This window comes from Aythya ferina, assembly GCF_964211825.1.
Source record: "Aythya ferina genome assembly, chromosome: 4".
NCBI lineage: Eukaryota > Metazoa > Chordata > Aves > Anseriformes > Anatidae > Aythya > Aythya ferina.
The window spans coordinates 10,025,363-10,050,632 of NC_140300.1; the positions used below are offsets into that span (position 1 = coordinate 10,025,363).

The following is a 25,270-nucleotide window of genomic DNA, read 5'->3' on the forward strand; positions in this document are numbered from 1 at the left end:
ATGTTCTCGTGCAGAGTATACAGCTTCTCTGCCCTCCTTCAGTGAAGGCTGAGATACTGATCATTGCTTTTCCCCTCATGCAACAGGTTTCCACCAGCAGGAGCCTCTGAACCCACTTCAGTAAAAGCTTTTTTTCCATTCACATACAACCCAGCTAGCATTTTATCACTTGATTCAAACACAAGCAGGTATTAACTCTGAACGTAGAACTTTTCAGATTTCGGTGCTTGCTTAGTTCCTTTCCTCTGTGGATGTACATAGTGCATATGTTCAAATTATACTATTATTAAGAACTAACTGACCCACTGCTACTATTAATACTAAGCCTGTGTTTCTAGTGATGGGCTATGGTTCTCTGGAATATAAGTAACATCTTACATTAAAACAAAAATGGTAAAGAAAAAAAAATTGCTTACTGATGCAACATAAGACATTCAGGATCTCAAAGTAGGACTGCTACCACTGTTTCAGTTCAGGTCACTTGCACGTTATAGAATAATCTTTACATGCACAATCATCCTACATTTAACCCACCATGGACGCAGGACTTATCTAAGTAACACACACAGTGGCTGATTCTGACTGACCATCTTTTTGCTATTTCTCACAGAATAGGTATAGCAAGCAAGTCTTGAAGACAGTCTCCTCACGTGGCATGCTACAGCTCCGCAATATGTGAGTGAATGAGCTTCTCAACCAAGTAGCTGTAATGATTTACCTACACAGGACCTTTGCCTTAGCCTTGTTGCTGGTGCAGCTACACGTGAAACATTCCTTAGAACAAAAGGGTCAGCATTAGTACTGTAGAAAATTTCAACCCAGGTGGCTAATCTTTACCAACAGAGTTAAAGGCAAAGTGATAATAACCTTTACTGGAGATTTTACTGGAGTACGTACTCAAGAGACAAGCTGCTTTAGAAAGCCGTCCACCTATTCAGAATACAGAAACACATTCTTGTGGCGCAAAACTACTCTTCCTGTCTTAAAAACTAGTATATGAGTGAACTTTAGTTCCAAGCAATACACATAGTTCTCAGAAAAAAGTCTGAATACTTGTCATTGAACAGGAGGGAATTAAAAAAACCACACCTCACAGGTATCCTGTCTTGATTTTTAATGACTAAATGTAACAAAACCAAGCAACAATGAATGACAATTGTACATTTACATTCAGTAACTTCTGATGTGTTAGTCTGGAAGTTGTGAACTGACCTCAGTACTTTTGTCCTCCTTATCCCTCCTCCCCATCTCACATGGAAGATTTATATACAGTGCAGCTCTGAACTACTGCTCAACTCAGTAGAAATATTTTAGTTACCTTCAGTAGGAAAGTCATTAAGTCAAACATGGAAATAAAAAACTTCTCTGACCTCTGTTTTAATGTCCCCTACCTCAGTGCTTGCTTTTATTTATCAGAATACCTTAACTAATTACAAGATTTGTATTTTTTTCTACTACCAGGAATGTTCTGGAAGTTCACACGTGTTTCCTTTTGAAATGGCTACTTATTTCAAAAGCTGTTACTTGATACACGTGTATGATTTACATGATCCAAGATGTGCAACTTAAATTTCTAATGTAGTCATTTAATTTAATAGTGCAAATACAAAACTAAGTGGACCAAAAAAAAGAAGTTTTCTTACAGGACAACCTTCTTCAACCCTTAGTATTTCAGAAAGACAGCTTTGTGGATCCTGTTCAGAAAGAAAAACCACCATTATTTGTTTTGTGTTCATAGATGGATCCCATGAAGGAGAACAGATGTTTATAATTCATTGTGTTGAAGACCTTGAGAGATTCTGCTGGATAAGTCTTGCAAGTGCTTCTTTACCTAGCAGGAAAACAAAACAAATAAAACAAATTTAATAAGACAATGAATAATGATGAAAAAGTAAATAAATTAATATAATATATTCAGAGTTTGCTATCAGTACTTGCGACAAAAGTACTCAGCTTTTAGGAAGGGCTGAGACTAGGGAGTTTTCAGGCATTTTAGAATTAGTTTATAAAAACAATTGTGTATCCTGTAATAAACATGGAGCACAGGTGTGCCTTAACCTCTCACTCTTAAAGTCATTCACATTGCATGAAAAATCAGCACTGGATAATTGGCATTCCCTCTGCTACTGAGTTAAATTTTCAACACGTATGTATGTTGGATTTATACATACCTTATATCCAAGCTCTTTTGTTTTTTCTTCCAGCATGGCATATTTCTCTCTATTTCTGTTCAGATGTTCCTTATCTCCAGTTCCCTCTACATGTTTCAGTTTCTCGTGTGAAATCTCTAGTTGTTTCTGGTAGTGATGGTGTTTCTCAATTTTTGCTTCAAAGTGTTTCAGCTCCTCCTAAGACAATAAATACAAACAGCTTCACAGTATTTTCTTTCCAAGGCTTCCTCTTTCCTCTCTTTTATTGCAAAACATCCCTAAATACTGTTTTATTGAATTTGGCACTGTAAGTTTTTCAGTTCTTTGCTTCTTAAGAATGTCTGTACAATACATTATCACCACCACCCGGACACCCAGTTTTGAAGGAAGATGTTGAAAACAACTTGCTGCAGAGACCTCAGTTTGAGACTGCTGATGTCTCTGAGGTGCTAGGAGATGACAGCAGTGAATATCAAATAAAAGTTTATGTATTCTTACTGTTGGAATAGAGTTTTTCTTTTCGCTGGGGCAGATATGAAGGCAAAATTTACCTCTTACGCTACTGTAAAATTCTGACAAAAACATCTTACTGAGGTTAGTAGAAGCCTTGCTGGAGACTTCAGCAGGCTTTCCTCTGACACTTGTAAAAGCAGGGCCACTGCATGTAGTGTAATTAAAACACAGTTGCTTCTTTTGTAATGCAAGAGAATTGGGCATTGGGCTACATGTGAGTAAGTAAGATGACACTTCCGTTTTGCTGATTATAATGGAACCATACACATGACTAGTTTTGTATATTTCAAATATCCTGATCAAAGATTGTTATTTGGCGTCTGATAGAAGAGCAAGATAGAAGTGACTGCATTAAGAGTAACACAGAACATTTAAGTGGGAAAATAGCTTTCCATACGAGATTCTACATACCCGAAAAGATTCAAGTTCTTTCTCAGTGAAATTGGCTGATTTCGCCATGTCCCACAAATCGATCACCCTTGGTTCTTCAAATTCTAAAGAAACACATATCACTGAATGAAAATCCAGACATAATGCCTTTATGCCCACCTCCTGTGCATGATGAGTGTCCCTTTGCACACACATACAAAAGGATACACTAAACACTGCATTACTAATATGTCTATATGGAGGAAAAGGGAGAAAAAAATCCAAGTACTTAACTTAGAACTATAGCATTGTAGGAAGTATTTTTTAAAAAGCAAAAAAACCCCAAACCCTAGAAACTGAATAATGGTGTTGTTTGCCCTGCATATTGTCTCATATATCTGTCTTCCTGTTACAGAAGGCGTAATATCCCTTCCCATGTGGGCATGGAATACAGAACTACACTCTTTACAGGTTGTTGCTCTCCTTACATTAGGCTTTTAGTGTCAGCTTGTAAATAGAACAACCTGGCTCTATCTTTTCAGCTCTTAGTAGCAACACCATGTACTGTGACACTAAATAATCATTACTTTCCCATTGATTTTTTAAAAAATGAAATTGATACCAAATAAACATAAAAAAAATACTGTATCATACCACTGGTGGCATCATATCCCTGGTGACTGACTTTTCGCAAACGCTCAAATCCCTGATTGATGCTTCTTAGCTTGTCTTTGAGCTCTCTGTGTTTGTTGTGCAAGATTTCCTCTTTCACCAGGTTCTCTTCAGATGGGTTGATGACATTTTTGTGGATATCTGTTGAAATATAAAAGTGTTATTGATTCTGGGTCAAATCCTGATAGGCCTAAAGCCCCAGAAATCCCTCAAATCTGGAGAAAATAAAATATTATCAGTTCTCAGCATCTGAGTTGAGTATAATAAAGCACTGACACTAGACTCTGAGAAGCAATAACTCCATTTGCGGGTTAATACTATGATCAATGCTCCTCAGTGCTCCGGAGGGTGCTATTACAGAAATGCCTTTTACCTCTTATGACTACCAGTCACAGTTTTAGTAAGGGAATGTTCTTATTTTCTTAGGCTAGCAATATCCCAAGAAAATGTGATAGATATGGCTGATACATCCCATGCCCTTCACCCAGACATTTCTTGAGCCAGTCGGGACATCCAGTGTTGAAACGACTTCCAGCAGCTTCAGCTCTACAATGAGAATGTCACGCTGCCTGTGAGCTTTAGAAAACTTTGGCTCTAACAAAATTTTTGCTAGGATTAGTACAGCAAACTGGATTCAGCTCCTCAGTGCTTTAGCATGAAGCTCAGTGCCAAAGATACATATCCTCTTGGGCTCCCACTACTGAGATAAAACATGCATATTCTGTAGATTTAGGATCACATTTTGCAGCAGTGCTTACTGCTTAATTTCTAGTAAACTACAACAGCCACCATTGGTAATCTGATGATGTCTTCCCTGCTTGTAACATAAGCAAGAATCAGAAAACTGAAATGGCAACGCTTTCATTAGCTTGCAAGACTTTTGGCAGCAAATGCAGAACTAAACCTGGCAAGTATCTGGGAATGTCAGCATCTGCAAAGCAGTTCTGGCAGAAATGTCAGACTTAAGGAGTTTCAAAGAAACTTGGAAACAATGGAGGCAGTGGACAGAGAAACAGTTGTACTGATCCCAAAGCATCAGACAAATGTTCAGACACCTTCTGTTCTGCTCACGGTCTCTAGCAGAATATTGTATTCACGAATCTTTTCTTTGTGGTGCTTAAACTCTCGCCAAAGCTTATCCAATTCCTCATCAGAGAACTTCCCAGAGGTCTTGGCCTGAAAGAAACGTGAACTCATTATATTTCCCAGGCCAAATGCTCTGACATGCACTCACCTATGAAAACATCCCACTTCCCACGACATTTAGAAAATTATTAGGCCCATCTTTTCTTTAAGATCTTTTGTTTTGAACCCCTTTGTATTAGTATGACGGCAGGATTTAGACATGATGGGACATAGTGGCTTTAATCATATCCCAAAGAAGTTTGCTTCAGACCTTCAAAGCCAGACTTGCTATGGCCTACCCAGTGAAAAGCCTCTGTCATTTCTATTATGTGGAAAACAATTTGATCAATAAGTAAGGGCCGTGGAGACACATATGCAACCAACTGTTTGAATGAGGACTGCAGTATGATATTAAGCACAGTCTTTACTCAAGAAATCTTATTCTACTGGCCAGTGAAGATTTTATCACTACCATACTTTGCAGTGATTTGTTTCTCTCAGGACTACTTTTTAGCAACGAGGGAAGCACTGGTCAGACAGCTGGCACACAACACACAATTCTAGTGACATACTTCCTGCAATGTATGACCAAAAAGTGAACATTTTTGATACTTATGCAATCCCAACTCTTTTTTTTGCTTAGGGAATATTTCTAAGTGATGCACTTTACTGTTCCCCAGAGCGCATGACATCATGTTCCTTGCCAGAGCTGCATGTAGTTACAGTAACATTTTAAAACCCAGCAAATCTTTTTCTCTGCTTTGCTACCACCACATTACCCAACTCTAAGAATTCTTTGCTTTATCTACTTGTTTCTAAAAACTGCATTATCTCATTTTTGTAAATTACTTTGCCAGTCTTAACTGCCCAAATAGACCATACACTTTCTACTTTTTATGCATGAATGCAAATCCTGGAAGGTTTCATTTGAATACCACGTTGGTTAAGTTCTTATTTAACACCCCCCAAACACCTTTCTAAAAATTCCACTAATAAGTTATATTTTAAATGTATAATTTTTAAAAAAGCCCAGAAAGGACAAGAAGAAAAACAGGAAAAAAAAAACACAACAACAAAACAAACAAACAAAACAAAAACAAAGAGAAATCATGAATTTAGTGAAATTTGAGGAAGAATTGTGTTCATCTTTAACGGAGCCAGGGCCACAGAAGGACAGATGCAGATCTCTGCCTTCTGGGGTCAGTGACAGGGCCCAAGGGAACAGCACGGAGGTGAGACAGGAGAGGGTCAGGCTGGGTGTTAGGGAAAGGTTCTGCACTGAGAGGGTGGCTGGGCACTGGGACAGGCTCCCCAGGGCAGTGGTCAGAACACCAAGCTGCTGGAGTTCAAGAAGTGTTTGGACAACGCTCTCAGACATGGTTGAATTTTTAGGTAGCCCTGTGTGGAGCCAGGAGTTGGACACAAGGATCCTAGTGGGTGCCTTCCAACTCAGGATGATTCTATGATCTTATCCTCCATGACTGCTGTGGGTGTTTTCTTTGGCAAAGAGCACCTGCCACATCTAGTGACCTGGATGCAGGTGGGATGCCCTTAATGCACAAAGATCTGAGCTACAGAGCACAGCAGCTTGGCCAGTACTTAAAAAACAAAGCAGTAAACCTATTCAGTTCCAAATATGAGAGCACTCAGAAGAGAAGAAAACACAGATTTCCAACATGGCAATTCCTGGAAATTTTACCCACCTTGCTCCATAATTTTTCCAGTCTTGGATCATCCAGTGTATCGCTTTCTGTACCATCTTTAATGTAGTTGGTATCGACTAGTTGAGAGTCCTTCTTTCCATTCATTCCATACTTTGTCATAATGACTGCACGGGGAATAGAAGACACATTAAAACCAACTATGGATGTATGGAAGATGATAGGCTGCATCCTTAACTTCCAGAGCTGGATTTTGCAGCTTAGAGTGGAGAGGCTAACAGTTTAAGACACAAAGGCCCCAGGTATAATGACTTCTGAAAACACCAGGAGCAAAGGAAGCTGTTATCCACTTGCAGTTCCCTACTCACCTCCAAAGAACTGCTGCACGCTCAGCATCTTGAAAGACAACCTAGTATTTAATGGTTCAAACACTTACACAGGTGTCTAACCATATATATATTTGATGCAAAGCTTAAACCTCTTCTGCAAAGATGTACCTTACCATTCAAATTGCGTCTAAGCTTGGCTTCTTTTTCTCCGTCTTCATCTAGCCCTTCAGCCTTCAGTTTTTTCCAGCTTAGCTCATCCTTTTCTTGTATTTTTAGATCACTGTGCAGCTCTGCCAGTTTCACAGCAGAGAGATGAAGCTAAGGAGAACAGAGAATGGTTTGTTTTCAGTTATATGGTGTCATCTCTTGCTGCAAAGTTACCTTAGAAGCCAGTACAGCACATGTAGCCAGTATAGCACAGCATTTGTTTCTTTTTACCCCTACATGGGTCTGAAGGTATGAGCGACAGCATTCATACATCTCGTCTGTGAACATGGCTATGCCCTCTGCATATTAATGTTAACAGACTGTGATAATGTAGCCTTCTCTCTCATCTCTTTAGCTATGTTGACAACAGTGAAATTGTGCAGGGGTTAAAAAGTTCTATCTTTCTTGCAAGTTCCTTCAAGTAATATTTAAATGGGATTTCCCCCCTCTTTTAATGGGACTGTCTTCTGAAAACAACCCTATTGTAAAAATGCCCAGTACCAATGACAAGGAATATGAAAGAAAAAATAATTAACCTGTTGTTCCCCTTTCTTAGCTTCGTTTAGATTTAAATTTAAGTCAGAGAATTAAATCCATTCCATTCCAATAATTCACAAAATGCAGTTATGACCAAACTTCTCAAATAATGTGTCATTGCCCCCACACAACCTTTCTCGTGGACCACTTTCTAACCTCACAGTTTTCTAACCTCACAGTTCAATTGAGTCGGTAAATTTTGTCAGTACGGTTTTGCAGACTAGCAGGACATTGATGATGGCCTTACAGGTCACAGAACCACTTTATCTCAACTTTTACTAGAAACAAAGCACACAGTTTACCCAGATCGCTTCTCAACATGGCTTATGCACATTATGCACATAGAAAACCTGGAGATATTCCCTTCCAACATAACAGAAGAAAAAGGGAAGATACTGAAGAAAAAAAAAAAAAAAAAAAAAAAGATTTAAATGCATGATAGGTCAGCTTGAAATTTTGTGAAATACACAGAGAAAACAGGAACAAAGACTATGACTAACATGCAGTTGGCTAAGCGGTATTGCTGTAAGATGAGCCAAAATGTTCAAATTTGGCACTTCAGTTATTCACTTTAAAACAGAGAAATGACACAAATCATATTAAAGCTAAAGAACTTCTTGCATGTGTGTTTATAACAAGAAGGTGAAGAAAAGCCTGGAGAAGAGCAGCAATCAAAAACGTGCTAGCAGCATGACTTCCAATGGCGTTCTGCCTGAGCTCTCCCAGTTGATCTACCTCAGGTCCCCAAGCAGCCAGCTCCTGGGAGGTTGGATCCAGCTCTGAACCAGCCAGGCTTATCTGTCCTAGGATATATGTATTTGCAGGATTTTTTTTCCCATTAAAATCAATTTAAAGAATACAAAAATTCTCATTTCCTGTGAGAATCCAGGATTTTTAATAAACACAGATTCAGAACTCGGTATTATTTTTCAACACCAGAAATGGATGTTTAAACTGATACTACTGAAAAGACAGCCATTCATCTGGCTGTTAGCAGGTTATTTGAAAATAACTCGGAAAAATGTCATAAGTGTGTTACTGCACTACATTCCTTTAGACAGGAATTTACGAACCTATGCACGTTATTGTTTCTGGTTTCAGTTTAGTCTGTTCTAGTACATTCAGAGACACAAGACTACTTAATTATTGCAATTTTTTACACCAAGTTTCTCTCTGTATCTTGCACTTAGCTTACTGGAATAACTTACCAAGTTTAGAGTGGTTAGAATCATAGATAAATAAAAAATTTATAGAACATACTAAAACTTCTGAACCCTCTGCTACTAAAGCCTCTCTATACTCTTATTACTCTTATTTACTACTACTTTTGGAGAACTGTTTGATAAAAGCTAAGCACTTAACAGAAACCAGTTTAGTTATTACTTTTATGTGCTAAAAACAAACAAGCAAACAAACAACCCTAAACTTTAGTCAGCTACTCATTTGTTTTTCTGGAGCAGGCTGACCTGGACAGCCAGAGTGTCAGTGCTGTGGTGGTCACAAGTAACACTGCTTTGCTCAGTGGAATTGTGTTCTGATGTTCTGAGAGTAAAAAGTTTGCTATTAATTGTAAAGGAAAGGAAATGACTAATCATCTCACTAGTTCTGTACTCTAGCCACTGCCTTCCAGCAGGACAGGATGAACACAACGTGGCCATTAAAAGAGTTAATGCATTCAGGGTACAGGTATAGGGGTCAGTCTGAGATCCTCCCTGGTACCTGAGGGACTTCACTGTCTTCCACTTGCTGGCAATACACTGGATATAATGACGGGCAGGCATACTCCTATAACACTGGTACACGCGACAGAAAAGAGAAACGAGACACCTGCGAGAAAACCGCAGGGTCCCCAGGGCGCTGCGGCTGCTGCTCCGAGGTGCCCACCAGGGGCAGCCAGGCCTAAAACCCGGGGACACACCACGGCACCCCAAGGCCTGACCCCACGCCGAGGGTCTAGCGAAGCACGGCCGGGATTTTATCCGGGAGTCCCCGGGTTTTCTCCTCCGGCCGCACCGCCCCGCCCCGCTCCAGCCGCCGCGGCCGGCCCCGATCCCCGCCATCCCCCCCTCGTACCGCCGCGGACCCCACTCACCCTCTGCGCCTTCTCCCAAACCTGGTTCAGCCTCACCACACGGAACTCCCCGGTCTCCCGCCGCTTGGCCCCGGCAGCGGCCAGCCCCTCGTTGGCCTCCCGGGAGTATTTGCTGGCCCGGGAGCTAGCCGCGAGGAGGAAAGTAGCGACCAAAACTACCAGCGCCCGCGGAGCCGCCATGTCGCACAGCGCGGGGAACTACAAGTCCCGAAATGCCGGGCAGCCTCCGCCGCTAGGGGAGGGGGCGTTTGCATCGGAAAAGGGGCTGGAAATTCTTTTTATTTATTTATTTATTTATTTCCCATGTAGTAGTTTCAGAGAGCACTTTCTTTCGCCCAGTTCCTAACAGGGGCCACGTGTGTCCTTCCTTTAGCGAGGTGTCGTTATCAGCTGTGTGAGGCAAAGGGGACATTGGCAGGTCTATGCACTGCACATTTGCTTGAACAAAACTTTCTGCCATTAGCACAGTATTCAAGAGTGTGCAGAAAAAAAGAATAGGCTGCTCAGGAAGGGTGGAAAGCAAGAACAGCGATAGCTCCTGAATATCCCAGTGAGGGGGAAAGGCTTGGTCCTCCTTTGGAGGTGATAGCAGGGGACAGCCCTTTGGCTTTGTTGGTGTGGGGAGAAGGAGGATGGTACGAAAAATAATGGTGACTACATTGGGTTTTTAGCAAAGGGGATGAACTATGAGAACAGCCCCCTGGTCACTGGTGCTTGCTGAGGGCAGCTCTGGGGCAGGAGTGCCCCTTGCTGCATGGCACTCACTTTCCATCACAGCGCTTCCTATGCACAGCAAGCACACAACAGGTATAGAAGGCCATTGAACATTTCTGGAGGGGATTAAGTCTGGTAAAGTATGTAATGCTGGGAAGATGTCCAATAATTAATCCAGGATGGGTATAAATCCTACCCTGGTTATTGAGAAATCCACTGAAATTGAACATTGCTATGATGGAAGCCCAGGGGATGTGCACTGGCACTGAGACACAGGGCACATTTCATGTGGGTGTTTTTGAGGGGAAGGTGGTGAAGAAAGCTTTTCCTTCTCTCGTCTTCTCTTTTTATATAAATCCTCTGTGCACTGCAAAGCTTTTGTATTACGGGGTCTTTGGTATAGCTGGACATTTCTGTATTGAGTTTTGTTTAGAATGGTGCCAGAGCCTGGCTGGTGGTGGAAGCAAAGGTTCACTTCATTAAGTGGACCTCATGTGTGACCTTGAGCAAAGCAAAGCATAGTGCTGTAGTACTGTCAACACCAAGCCTTCATGCATTATAAATCAGTACTGTGAAAACAAATAGATTGTGTGAACTATAATGAGATTTCTGAGAACGATGCCCTGAGGAGGATTTTTACTGGACTTATTTTTGCCTCATAAGCAATATAAAGCATCTTTCTTCTCTTCCACATTTTCCTAAGTTAACACTGAGATTCTCAGTTATATGGGCTGAGAAGCTGTTGCTGTAAAACTGAATTGCAGAAGCAGGCAAAAGTATCACAGGCTTGCCTCATTTCTAAAATAAAGGGAGATATTGATGGTTTTCGAACATTGTAGTATGCTAGTGAAATGATGGTGGGAAAACACGCCCTTCAGATTTATCCAAATCTTCTAGACTGCTCCACATCAGTTTTAGGTTCTAGAGCTTGTTTTAGTCTCATTATTACAGTATATATGTGTATTGTTGAGTCATTTTGGAACAGATGGTTTCATATTGTCTGTCATTTGAAGTATTGATTGAATTTGCAGTCTCTCTGCAAATAAAGTAGACCTCAATGCTATATAAACTATTACAGATTTCCACTCTTTTTCTTGTACTAAGCTTAGCTATGGGTAGCTTTGCACATTTGTTTGCTTGAAGTTTTGAACTACAATGGGGAAAAATTCAGAAAGAAGGAGTAGATATAAGGAATAAGGAGTGCAGGACTGTTCTTTTGCTTATGATATATTGTTGTAAGGGCACTGGACAGTCAGATACATCTGTAAAGTGAGTATTCAGTACCACCACTTTGTTTTGTTGTGCATGTGTTGGACCAAGTGCTTCACTCCCACAAGTAAAAAGCCAAAATGATTCTACTGACTTCTGTTTAGAGACTTCAGATTTATGTTGGTATAGATGAGGCCAAACTCATCACAGAATGCACCTTAGGGTAAATAAAAAACGCAGTGGGAGGTAATGGAAAATCAACTCTGTAACAGTTTTCCTTTCTTTTGCACTTTGGGTTGAATTCTCCCTTAATTTTTCCCTTGCATAATAGAAAAGCAGCTCAGCTGAATCCCTGGGACTCTGCCAAAACTGATAGAAGCAGTGGAAGTGTTAAGCCTATTGTCTAGGAGTCTATTGATTGCATTGTCCCAAAGGACAGTTTCTGAGTTGACAGACCATAGCTTTTTTTTTTTTATTATTATTATTATTTGTTCTTTATTATCCTTATTAAAAAAAAACAAAAACAAAAACAACCAATAACAAAACATGATGTAGACCACACTCAGAAGTCCTTCTTCTGCCCTCTGCTCACTTGAAAACCAAATTAGAGAAATTTGGAATGAGGATGACATTGCAAAGCTGTAGAAAGATCAGAGAAAGTCTAGGTTAAAAGAAAGTCTTATGACATTTATGGAACAGTGCAGAGCTCCTGGTAAAATAACAGAGAGGAGGGCTTTAAGTCATTCAGAGGCTTGAAGGTGATCTAAATCGAATAGTTCTGAGTACAGTGTTGGGAGATCTTTACCTTTAAGATTCAGTTTAAGAGCTGGATCTGTTGGTCCTGGTTTCAGTTTTACCAAAATCTGTTCACCATTGAATTTGCCCATTGACATGTTCTTATACATCTAAAAATAGAAATAAATAAAAACTGCCTGCCATTTCAAATACTCTGCTGCTGAGCTCTGGGGGGGGGGGATGGAGGGGGGGGGGGGGGGGGGGAAGCAAGCAAACAAGTAAAACAACAACAACAAAAACAAAATGTTGGAGCCTTTTTTATCTCCATCTTCTATTCAGTCTGCTGGCTGCATGCTGAGCCTAGCAAGCCAAGATGCAGGGAAGGTAGGGTAAGTGTGGTGGGTTTGTAAAGGTGCTGAAGACTTTTTCTAAATATACCTTTCCTCAGCCTCCCAAGGACCCTGTTGAGGGTGTACTGAAGTGATATCTGGAAACATTTTGCAAACACTAACCTTAGCCAAAAGTCTGCCTCTGCTGGAAAGCAACATGCCTTTTTCCCTTTCCTGTGGAAGACCACAGATATTTCAGTGTAGTAACATGGGCCCTACAATAAGTTTTAAGACTTCCTTTCCATTGTTCCTCTCCTACCCAAGCTAAATTTTAGCAAAAAAACAGTACTGTTGCATTTTTTTTCCACCCACGTAAGACTGATGGGAAATATAAAAGCTTGTTTTATGACTCTCAGTCCTCTCTGTAATGAATGATTTTCTTATTCTTGAGAGTTAGTAAAATCTACCAAATGCATTGCCTCTTCCCAACTGCAACCCTCATGCATGGCAAAACAGTTCTTCTGGCAGTGGGCTAGCCTTTTCTACCTTTCATTTTTTCAGCCCTGGTCCTTTCTAGCTTTGCCAAAAGCAGCACTCTGTATGGTTCATTTTCCTGTAACAAATGCACTTTGACCCCTCAGTTCTCCGAAATCTAGCCTAAATCTTAACTGTGCCAGTATCCAGGACAATGGGACACTTACCTCTCCCAGAATCCTTCTACATTGTTGTCCCACTGCATTTAATCTTTCAAAGCCCACTCTGATCAGTAATAAATCTAACTATTTGGAGAAAGTCCTCATTCTTCAAAACCTAACCTGTTTGTCCATCCTGCCAGAACATAAACCAAGACAGGTATGTCTATATTAAAACAACAACAACCACCATGTTTTGAACTACCTTCCTCATTTTCGTTGTCTATGCAGCCTGCAATAAATATTTTTTATGACTCTACTTCTAGAAATGTTAGCATAACCATAACAACAGTACACACAAACAGACAAAAGTTATATTTTCCAACTTTTTAAAAGGTTAGTGTCTCTTCTAAGCCATATTTCACTCAGCTTCTCCAGACAACACAACTTAAGAGTTTCAAGGTTGTAGTATATGCTGAAGACCAGTTTGTAGCTGAAAACTCTGAAAAACAATATTTTTCACTATTCCATTACCATTCTAGGTTTCTGAGGTATGCAGCATCCATCAACTTAAATACATAAAGTTCTAATTTCCCAAACCCATTGTTCCTAGTCTAAGCTTGAATTATGATTTATTATTCTATTAGTTTTTTAAAGTAATTACCAACTTTTATTATCACTCCCTCTCCTTCTTTGTTTCTGAGGGTTAGAAGATCCAGGAATAACGAGAGTTCTACTTTCCTAATTCTTTGTTCCTACTCCTGTCTTTAAACCTAACCCTCTTTGTATACATGGACACAACCCTAAACTATGCGTATGTTATTCCTCCTTGATGATCTTTAGTTTTTCAGGCATGCATCATACACCAGTGAAATTAAATTACAGAAGTTGATTTTCCCACAGTATAATATATACTGTAATGAAATTCCTGGCTTGCAAACCTCTACCTATTTGAAAAATTATTCCATCAGAATATTTTACTGTAGATGCTCCGCTCTGTGCTATTGTGGTTTGAGTGACTTGAATTCTACTAACTTTCTGCTTACTTTACTTAAAAACATAGAATGTTCTTACACATATGTAACAGAGCTTTAAGCATAATCTCAGGATCTCTATAAAGACTAAAAAATCAATATAGCTTTAGTGTCTGCAAACCCAGACTTTATCACCACTTTTGTAAGTGGGCAGTATCTGACAATATATCCAACTATTAAATTCATGCACTCTTATTTCCCTAAATGCCTATACAGTCACTTGTACAAGCATAAGCCTGAGCCAGGCTTAGTCTGTAACAGTCAGAAAATTGATTTAATTACTTTAATATCATAGTCGCTTGTTGAGAAGACCCATCAGTACACTGGACAAGTTATGCCCTACTGCTCCTCTTTAACCTAACTCTTAATCACCACTATCCACCTCCTTTCTTGTCTCTGTCTTGGTAAAAAGAAGGGCATATATATACACTTGTCTTCCACTTCTGATTTAAATGATTTAAGGAAATTTGTATCTAGGAAAGGCAAATAATTTTGTAATTGTATTATTAAGTGGTTGAGTCACTATCCCTGGAGGTTTTAAAAGATGTTTAGATGTAGAGCTTAGTGATATGGTTTAATGGAGGACTTGTTAGTGTTAGGTCAGAGGTTGGGCTAGGTGATCTTGGAGGTCTCTTCCAAGCTAGATGATTCTGTGATCTATTTTTTTTTGTAGGCAGCTTTTGAGGCCGTGCTCCTTTTTAGTAAAAATAGAAGCTGCCTTTTGACAGACCTTTTATCTTTGAGCTAATATAATAAATAGATCCTTTGTGTTTATCTAAATTTGACGAGTGTGTCCAAACTGTAAAAGCAATGATAATTGGTTCTTAGCTATATGTGTATCTGTATAGTTTTAGTCCCATTCTATAAGATGCACTACAATAGCCAATGAATGATTTGAGGATGAATTTGTGAATCCTGCATTTCTTGACTAAGTTTAGTTAAGGCCTTTATTATATCTGTGCTATAAATGTTCTTTTCCTCATTTGCAAGAAGGCTAATCCAGAAATCCAACAATGTTTACTGGTTTAGTAAATTAACCACATTATAACAGATATCTTGGACAGATGCTCAACTAACTTTTAGGTCTTACCCATTTGGAAGAGAAACAATAGTGTTAACACATTTCTGGAGAATCTAGTACCAACCTAGAAAAATAAAGTTGGGTAATGTCTAATTCAAAAGTATACCCAGTTACAGACTTTTATACAGTTGTTCTCCTCTATGAAATCTAGCATTTTCTACTACTTAGGTGTTTTTTTTTTTTTTTTTTTTTTTTTTTTTTTTTTTTAAGTTTGCTTTATATCTGCAGTAACTTCACAATTCCCTGATTATTACAGAATAGAAATATAAGAATATATAAATGTGCCTCCAAATAGTCAAGCTTACCTGTAGCTTCATCTGTGATACCATAGTACCTTTACACATACCAAGGTAAATCCTGGTGTATAGGGTATTAAAGTGGGTAATAATACCATTTTGGTGGTAACCATTGTAGATCTCCCCTCCCCCCCCGAGCATCTTGAATTTTTCTCTTGTTTTTGTGTGTTAATTAATAGAGTTTAGCCAAGGCCTGATATAACAAAAGATCCATCCAAATGTAAAAATCAGCTGTTATTCTGCAGGAGAGTGTACATGTTCTTTAAGTGACTAGATTCAGTCCCAAAGCAGTGTAAGAAATATGATAGAAGGGTAAAACTGGCTCAAAAGCATCTGTCTATCCTATCCTAGTGATGGCTGCAAACTAAAGCTCCCTGTGGTACACATCACAGCAGTTAGCTACAGACTGATCTTGTGAAGAAAACCACAAGTGTACCTTAATACCACTGTAATCTTGCTGGCTCTGCAGGATTCTGTTTGTATTTAGGATTAGGTCTTAACAGTCTAAAAGCTTTTTGGCCACATAAAGATCCAGGCCTATACTGGTAAAACACATTCAAGTTAATATTGGGTATTAATAGCACAGGAACCTTTCAAGTCAAGATGGCTTTGGAGTTTCCTGATTGTCTTTGTTCAGAGACCCAAAACAACATCTATGTCTGGTGTCTGCTTCTCAGTATAGACCTGTAAGCACAGAGGGATCCTATTTCTTCTTTTACTTTCTTTTAGTAACAGAAGAGAGAGCAGAAAGAGCATATTTCTGGATCTTACACATGCTTTTTCATAGAGATGTATAGTTTCTTATATACTCATTTGCTTTACATTAAAGAGCACTTAATCAGGTTTGCTTTAGGTTTTCCAGCCCTGGACTTAATCATATCTGGACTAGCTGGGCTGAAATATCTCATTGAAGATACAATCCTGTTTGTCAAGGGATTAAGCCTATTCCTTCACTGGGTTCTGTTCTGTAAGTCTCTGATTTATGGAAGATTCTGTAAGAACATATATTCTGTTAAGGTTCAGCTTCTAGACATAAATTTTGACGACTTCAGCCAGGCTACCAGTAGCTGGATTCTTCTGATGTTCCCTTCAGGAGTCTGCAACAGCTCACAGTGATAGGACATCACAGCTGTCTGAAAACGCTATGCATTCATTCCACAGAAGGCCTGAAAGCTTACAGCTGTACCTGTAAGAGCTTTGTAAACCTTCCTTCTCTCTGCAAACTCCATTTGACGAGCAGCCCTCGTCATAGCATCTCTCTCTGATTCTCTGCATGGGTGACTCTCAACTCCCTGTCTAAGCAAACCCTTTTCCAGTCTCTGACGTTTTAGGTCTGCTTCGTTCCAAGTCTGAATCATAGGAAAACTACTCTGTTGTAGTGTGGATAATGCCTTTTTTTTTTTTTTTTCCCCACTTGATCCATTTAAGTTAAATTAAACTATGCTACTGTTTTCTTTTTCTGAAACAACTTCTTTATTTTCCTTGGATTTAATTCTGTGCATTCAAGCGGGAAGTTAAACAATGTCAACCTGACGAAAATGAATCATATAACATGCAGAAAAAATAGACAGTGGAAATGGTTGTTATTACATTAACATCTTACCTATGTCTTTAATGGAATTACTGGAACATCAAGGAGAATTAACCAGACTGAAATTTATTTTTAAATGTGCTTTCTCATAAAGTGCATCCTTTCTCCCATGCATTTAATTTTAGTGATAGAAGAAAACAAGTGTTGGGATAATGTTACTGTAAAACATCTCTCTGGAGTAGTTAATTCTTATGTGTTAACAGTTTTCTATCTCTATTATCTTGTTGAAATTGCTTCCTTAGCTAACCTGTTTAGGGCTGTTGCTAAAGATAAATGTATCAAAACCAGGTTATGAATTCTGCCCTTCTAGAAGAGATTTTTGTGTCTGAATCAGGTGAACCTTGAGTTGTTTTGGGAATAAATCTGCTACTTATTGGCATTCTTAGCTGTTTGTGTTAGTCCTCTTTGCTACAGCTCTAGATAACTGCAGGCTGCTGTGGTGGATCCAACTTTCCTTTTTATCCAATTCCCAATGAATGCTTTTAATGGCTCTTTCTTCATGACTGCTGAGGTGATAACATGGATCTTGTAGGTGGAATCTTGAATTGTTTCAGTGAGTTTAGGGACTGAATAAGCTTGAGATCTAGATTGAGACATTTTCTCAAGCACTCATATCAGAATCCTGGAAACCCTCATTGTTTTGTGATCCTTTTGGTACCACCATGGACTTTACTATTCTGTTGTGTGACTGCTTCAATTTTTAATATGAAGTATATAGGTAAGTTTTTAAATAGAGTTTGTGCTGTAAATAATTAGTATAAAATAAACAATGAGTGCACAAAAACCCACCCCACAATCAAACTAATTGCTAACAGGTGTCTCATCTGTCAGTGAAATGCAGCTGCTCTCTGAGATGGAGCCTGTCAGTGCAACTCATGTTTTGGTGTAGTTCAATAGAAAATGCAAGAACAGTTTAATGAAACAGAACATTGAATAACAGAAAGGATTCTGAAAAAGTCAAGTGTCATGTCCTTGAATACCAAGTGCTGCGTTATTTTCTCATAAAACTATAACAAATAATTGACTGGAACTCTGTTCCTCCTGAATGATCCTTTGGGGAATTCAGCAGTGCAGAGTAGAAACAAACCTGACAGATGTGCTCCTTTACTTCAGGTTTCTGTCAGAGCAACTGTGTCTTTTGTTATCAGGAACTTAGTCAAGGGCTCCTTAAAGGTATTTTTGCCATTTAACTTGATCCTTCTTTTTCCTGCAGAAATGTAGGACAGGAATCGTGATGGCTTCTATATTGCTGACTGTCACTATGAAGTGTGACAACAGGAGGTCTTCAGTATTGAGCAAACGTATGTGTTTTTATTTGGCTATGTTGCCACCTTGAATAGTTTCTGTCTCTTGCTTTGTTTGCTTTTTCTTCCTCTTCCCATCTAACTTTGGCTATGTCATTCCTTGTTTAGGTATGTTCATGAGCTTCCTTCAAATTCTGTTATTGTCACAACACAACTTTTCAAGTATAGCTGTGTAATGCATGCCTTCATCCCTTTATTTTCCTCCCATTCCCCCTTCATTGCCTATATACTATTCAAATTTTAGCAAGTAATAGCTATACCTTTCAAAACTTGTTTGAACTGCCACACTCTTCCGAGATGCAGAAGGAAGAGTTGTATGTCACAGTTCTGCATTATTTAGATGTAGCTCAGCATTGGTATCTATTGAAGCATACAATAAACATTTTATTTTTTTGGTATTTGTTGTCAGACCTCCCAAAGTGGAGCAGCAGTAATTTTCAAGTTACTGTTATGTGGGGGTTGAATTTTTGGTGAGCAGCCTTCAAAGCTGGCTTGCCATTTCAGAGTGTTACGAGCTCTGGCATGAGCACTCAAGAGTGTAAAAGGAGTAGTTTTCATTCTAATTACTGTTTCTGAAGTTTCAGCTGTTTAGGTGGAAGAGGGGTCATGGGAGCTGTAGAAAACTGAGCCAGCTAAACAGATGGGATATTCCAGTCCAGCTGAAAGAAATAGTCTTCCTCCAGAAAAGACAAGGAAGGTTTTAGAGCTAAAAAAAAATTCTACATCACCTGCTATGTTTGAGATCTTAGTGCTTCACAATAAACATCAGAGAAATTCTGCAAGGAAGGAAAAAAGACAGTTCAGTTAGGATTTCATGAGCCAAACACTGATTTCAGGGTGTCTTGTTATCCATATTGGCTATGAAGCATTCAAATGAATAATATCCAGGTAGCAGTGGCTGGACATTTACTTGGGCGGAATGAAGCAAGAGGACAATAATTGTAGAGGGAGTTGAGATTACACCAGTCCCGAGAATGAGAACACTTCTAATCTTTTTTTAGTTTGTAGTGCTATGGCAGCCTGAAAATAACGTATGAGCCAGAGAAAAAGACTTGTTTCTGGCCTGATATATATGCAGTCCAAGTAGAGACGTGCTATGGAGGAGTGCAGGTAGGGTTGCACTACAGAGCAAGAAGTACTGAAGAAATACAAGATAACTGATCAGTGTGAGCTATGAGAGGGATGACAAAGTGACTTTCTTTGCTATAGTCTGAGTCAAAAAGCAGGAAGGAAGACAGACAAACGTGCACAAGCTGGAGGCATCCTGCTGTTGTACCCTGTTGTTTCAGTTGGATTCTCCTGCTTCTGCAAGATAGACTACAACAAAGAAATCAGTGTAATTGTCAAGAAAATTATTTTTGGTGGAAAAGTGGTTAAATGAAAAGAATAGTTCTGCATAGTGTTAAATGTAGCATAACTAATATTAAACACTACAGATGACATATTTACCAGCCAAAAATATAAATAAATGGAAATCTAAATGTGAGCCACTTAATCATTTCTATTTTTTTCTTTTTTCCTAGACAACATCCAAAATAAAAATAAAAGCTGATCAGGAAAGACAGAAAAGTAAAGTGAACAATCCAAATGTGCTGTCCTTGGGAGTGAGAAGGAAAATCCAGATGTGCCTGTTCACTGCTACAAGGTTAGGAAGAAGGTACACAAAAGGAAATGGAAGAAGACTTCAGGGTTCTCAGAATGAAATCTGAATGTCTGTCTATTTCCATCTGTGCTAGAGGATGTTGCTGGAAGATGTGGCCACTAATTGTCTTTGCTGTAACACAGAAGTGGTGCCTGAGCTAGAAAAATGCTGTTGTTTTTATACCTCCATTCAGAAGACATTGGTTATCTGCCCAATTAAGCCAAATGCTAATAAACCTAATTTCTGTAGCGTTGTCTTAAGTGGCACATATCTATAAACATTTATTGCACTGAGTTAAGTGTAATAAGTGGGCTATGTTCACTGTGACCTCAGTAAAACCTTTTCAAACATTCTGCTTCCAGCCTGCCATTCTGCATGCTTGGTCTGCACAAAATGTTTTTGGAAGGGAAGCATATGTAAAGGCCATTTAACATACTTCCAAGAGAATAAGAGTTATTCATTATCCTGCCCTCTCTCTAAATATACCCAGCTGGGTATATAATCCTTATTTTCCCATCATGTACTATAGACTCTTCTGGAATATAATGCTAGCAGATACCATTTTCTCTTGAGATTAACATTAAAGTTCATTTATCAGAAATAAATATTGAGCAGCTAGGAAAATTTGCAGTCAATACTTATCCCAAAGGAAAGTAGATTTTATTTTAATCGGAACAAAATTGTGTTATAGATTGTGCATTGTTAAGTACCTTGCAGTAGATAGATGATTTACAGCCAAGGCAGAGTAATTAGGTCATGGCCCAGGGTTCCTATTTGTCCTCTGTTTTGGGTAGTATGTTTTCCAGAAACATACTTTTATTTTATTTTTTTTGAGGAATTTTGAATTCAGATGTATTTGTGGGCTTTCCTTGGTTGTATGGATTATTTGCAAGTGAGTCTCCAACTTCAGTGGAGAACACAAGAACCATGGAGCAGAACTGAAATACATGTATAAATTGAAGACAGATTTGATTGACTCCTTGTCTTCTTGGAGTTGATTTTCCCCTATTAAAGCTCATAGGGACTTCCTCCCTATCACCATATCACCAAATCAGTTTCAGAATATAGGTCTTTGCCACATACTTTTTAAAATTAGAATTAGTGATAAGATTTGACTCATATTTTGCTGTATCGGAGCATTTGATCACATGGGATTATTTCTGTACCATGCCACAGAAAAGGCATGAGGGTCAGACATGAATAGTCATGGTTTAAAGTTTAAAATAAAATCGCCATATATACTTTTAATAATCTCTTTACATTTGTTGCAGCACTGACAATGTCAGTGAGGAGACTGTCAGAAAAATACCATCTGTGAGAAAGAAAAGGTAAGTAATTTTTATACCTCATAGCTGGCAATCATAACGGAAAGGTAGAAATCCTTATCCTTCTTTTCTCCAGCCCTGACAGCTGGACAGAAAAGCTGAGTCATATTAACTGACTATTGGCAGGTAAAATAGATCAGGTCAAGCACATTCCATGGACTACATCAAATGCAATTAATCTTCACATAAACTGTAACTCAATTTTCAAGAGCATTTGGACTTAATAGTGAAAATTTTAGACTGCTTTAATCTACATCCATCCTGTCATTTATATATATAGGTCCTTTGTTGCAACAATTTTCTCTCCAGCTATATGGCTGATCCAATACTTAAGAAGTTCAATTCCTATGTTTTTTTTTTTACCTGTGAAAATGCTAGTTCTGTTTGTTAAATTGTACTGGTTGCCTAAATTATGGGGATTTCAGAATGCTGTTTGTATTCATGGGTGGGATGTGCTCTTCTGCTCTGCACACTGATTCTGTAGCCTGGTTTTCCTTCCTTTTGCTGTAGGGAGCCTTGTGTCGCTCCTTGACTTGTGTGTATCTACACTGTGTTCTAGTCTCTCTCGTCAGGCTTTGTGTGTATGTGTGACTCTAGGGACCTAATCCAAAGACATTAAAGTCAGAGGGAATCTGCTTGCTTAGATGGATTTGGGGTAAAGTCTGGAAGGCCCATGTTTACTCCCAGGGAAGGGTTAAAGGGCTGTTTCTTAGTCTGAAAGTGGGCAGGATATACTTCCACTTTGGATTAATAAAAAAGCAAATGAATCTAATGTAGAAGAGGACTGAATAATTGATGGTGCACAGAAAGACATGTTGCTATTAAACATGACCACCAAAGATGACAGATAATCATAACTTTTTATATGAATAACATCATCAGCAGAAATGTAAAGAGACAGAGGGACTGGCATCATACCTACTTCTTACACTTTTTGTTCAGCTGCTATGCCATAACATGCCAAACGCACCTCTGGATCTAAATTTTGGAGTGGTTCAGAGGTGAGTCTCCCAGATCTGAGTTTTCTTCACAAAGATTGCCCAGTGTTTCTGGGGTGATGTGCAAGAAGCAAGCAAATAAATAAAGGAGAAGTGAATCTCTTAAGATGCATTTCTTCAGAATAGGCTTTGGCCACAGGAGGGCAATACTGTTCTGTAATAAATTTGACATACTTTACTCACTGAAAATCTAATTTGCAAACAGGTACCTGAGGGGAGAATAGGATTGATTGTGTTTAACAGTCATTGAAGTCATATTGATCAAAAAGTGGATTTATGCCTTAAGCTATGTTTATAAGTGTTGACCAGCTAGTGCTCCCAACGCTGCTGTGAATTTCATCTTCTTTTTCAGAAGAGCAAATTGCAGCACAGAAACTAAGAGCTGCAATAAGATTTAAGAAACTGCTGCTTCTCTTCCCTTGGTTTATATTGTGACTGGCTTATGCCCTCCTTCCTACCACGCTCAGACCAAGAGGTGGCACAGGCAATGCAATAGTGAGTATGGCAACCCTTCATGGTGCTGGTGAAGGGTTCTTTACCCCTTGTCCTGCAGCTGTTTTAAAATGCCCTAAAGAGACTTCAACTGAACACAGTAAGTGTGTGACTCTTGCTAAAACTGGTAGAAGTATTTAGCTGAGAAGCATGGGTCTCAGTTTTCTTTCCTTGCTTAAGAAAGTTTGAAATTTCTTTGTTTTGCCCAGAGGCCGAGGGCATGTTCTTCTGTATTGGGACCCAGACAGGACTCTAACTTTTTAGGTTCATGCACTCTCACAGCTGGCCAGATAAATATTTCCTGTAAAACCCTCTAGGCTTATTAGTTAGAAGATTCTCAATAGTAGCAAGTGCTGCAGGTTTTAAATCCCTGAGCCAGGTGAGAGAGATGAACATGCCTTCTGTGAATAGGAGGTATAACTGTTGGGTCTTATGAGGGAGAATGGAAACTGCCACTTTGTTTTCAACAAAGATTAGTCTGCTAGGTGTGCTCTGAGACTAGTGGATTTAACCTTTAAAGGGGGAGGATTACTTGGTTTACACTGTCTGAGAGTTTAGTGTGAGGATGATGTTTGTCACAGAAATGAGATGTTTCCGTGGAGTACCTTTGGGCACTTCATAATTTACTGAAGTACCATGCATTACTTCAAATACTTAAACATTAACATGAACATAATTTGTAGAGTTTGTCTGTGTTTCTCCTGAGTTTGGAGACAGTCAAACTCCCAAACTAATAGAAAATAACAAGAAGGCTTCTCAGGGCAAAATCTCTCATCTATGTTATTAGTATGTCAGGAAAGGTCTTCAAGAAAAGCTGAAATCATATTAAAAGTTAGAAAAGCATATTTATGAAGAATAGATTGCCAGCTTCCAAGCTAACCTTTTAGGTCAACTGGAAATGAAAATGTTTCACGGAATGAATGATCTGCTACCCTTTTAGCTTCTGTTTCTGAATAAAGGCTCAACGAGGTCCCGTTTGGAAGGACAGTTCTTCTGAGTGATGTTTTTCAGTTTGCACAGTATGCCTGACATACCTGCAAAAGTGGAGACCCTTGTCCTTACCCTCTCTTTAAAAGTTGCTATGTTTCCTCTGAACGTTTTAAGGAAAGAAGGAACAGTTGTGTAAGGTACATGTTAAATGCAAATTTATTTTTTGTGATATTTTTAATTTAAGTGTGTTTTTTGTTTCATAATCTGGAGCATTGTCTTTTGTTTTGCTAGAATAAATTTTATTGCTTTCATTTTTTAATCTCGTCTAACAGGAACTGAAGCAAAACTGACAATTTTGATACATTTGCATTGGCAAACGGGTAAGGAACCCAATAAAAATTGTAAGTTCTTTGCAACGCTTGTAACCCAATTTGGCAATTATCATCTTCCAAACTGTTGAAATCATTTTGGAAGCTGGTATTGTCAAGTGCTGAGAAAAAGAGTGGAAAGAAAAAGAGTGGAATTCCTTCTGGAGAACAACGACCACTCTCCTTCTGACAAAAGGCAGGCAGTGAAGAAGCAGGCCATGAGGTGATGAAATTAAGTTTTACCCATTGAGTAAGAGGTGTTTTTCTTTTTTTTTTTTTTTTGGAGGGGTGGGCATGGGGAGGCCTAGGGGGGGAGAATCTACATTTTGCAGTTGAGACACTTAAATATGACTCCTTCTATTCTTTTAACATGTCACTTATTTTGTATATATGGTGAATATAAAACAGCTGGAGACAGTCACCCAAGTCAGTGGTGGCAATTTTGTATGTACTTGGGTAAATCCCTTTCTCAGTTACCTTCATAGTCCCTCTATCTACTTGAATCACTATATTCAAAGTCCCCTACATGACTTTAAAATCTTATCCTTAAATATTGAAGATGAATTAGATTAGCGCTTCTTTGAGTCATTGAGTGTCAGTTTTCTAACACTCAAAATGTGTGAAAATGGTCTTGTACAAGATGGTTTTTGTTTTTCTGAGATTTTGTCTACTCTCTGCTACGCATACATTGTATTACTAGACAGATCTACACATATTGACTCTTGGAGGAGTCAAGTGTCAGCTGAATGTCAGAGAAATTGCCTTTATAACAAAATCTGTTAAGATGTGGGATAACCTCATGAAGAAAGCAAGATACTTTGTGAACTTTAGTATGAATCAACCAAAACGACGAAAACCACGGATAATATTGACCTCCATGGGGATGAAGAAAGTGGCTAAGTATTGGTAGTACTTTTCTACTTAATTAGTGTTAT

At 38.9% G+C, this 25,270-nt stretch overlaps 1 protein-coding gene and 1 long non-coding RNA gene across 4 annotated transcripts; one reads left to right on the forward strand and one right to left on the reverse strand.

Annotated features, from left to right (window-relative positions):
• Positions 1–1,099: 1,099 nt before the first annotated feature.
• LRPAP1 (LDL receptor related protein associated protein 1) lies at positions 1,100–10,070 on the reverse strand. Of its 3 annotated transcripts, XM_084517517.1 has the most exons (9): positions 9,656–10,070; positions 6,993–7,137; positions 6,533–6,657; positions 4,760–4,880; positions 3,687–3,845; positions 3,075–3,157; positions 2,172–2,348; positions 1,789–1,831; positions 1,100–1,694 (listed from the first exon to the last, which is right to left on the reverse strand). In XM_084517517.1, the coding sequence occupies exons 1-9, from the start codon at positions 9,833–9,835 to the stop codon at positions 1,672–1,674; spliced, it is 1,056 nt and encodes a 351-aa protein (XP_084373643.1). In that variant the 5' UTR covers positions 9,836–10,070; the 3' UTR covers positions 1,100–1,671. The 3 variants fall into 3 exon arrangements, with proteins under 3 accessions (XP_084373643.1, XP_084373642.1, XP_084373644.1); XM_084517516.1 differs by having other exon boundaries at positions 1,100–1,831; XM_084517518.1 differs by lacking the exon at positions 1,789–1,831 and having other exon boundaries at positions 2,147–2,348.
• Positions 10,071–13,374: 3,304 nt separating this feature from the next.
• LOC311436659 lies at positions 13,375–20,623 on the forward strand. Its single transcript, XR_014693008.1, has 3 exons — positions 13,375–13,494; positions 18,490–18,577; positions 20,104–20,623. It is a non-coding gene; the product is annotated as an uncharacterized lncRNA (long non-coding RNA).
• Positions 20,624–25,270: the final 4,647 nt, after the last annotated feature.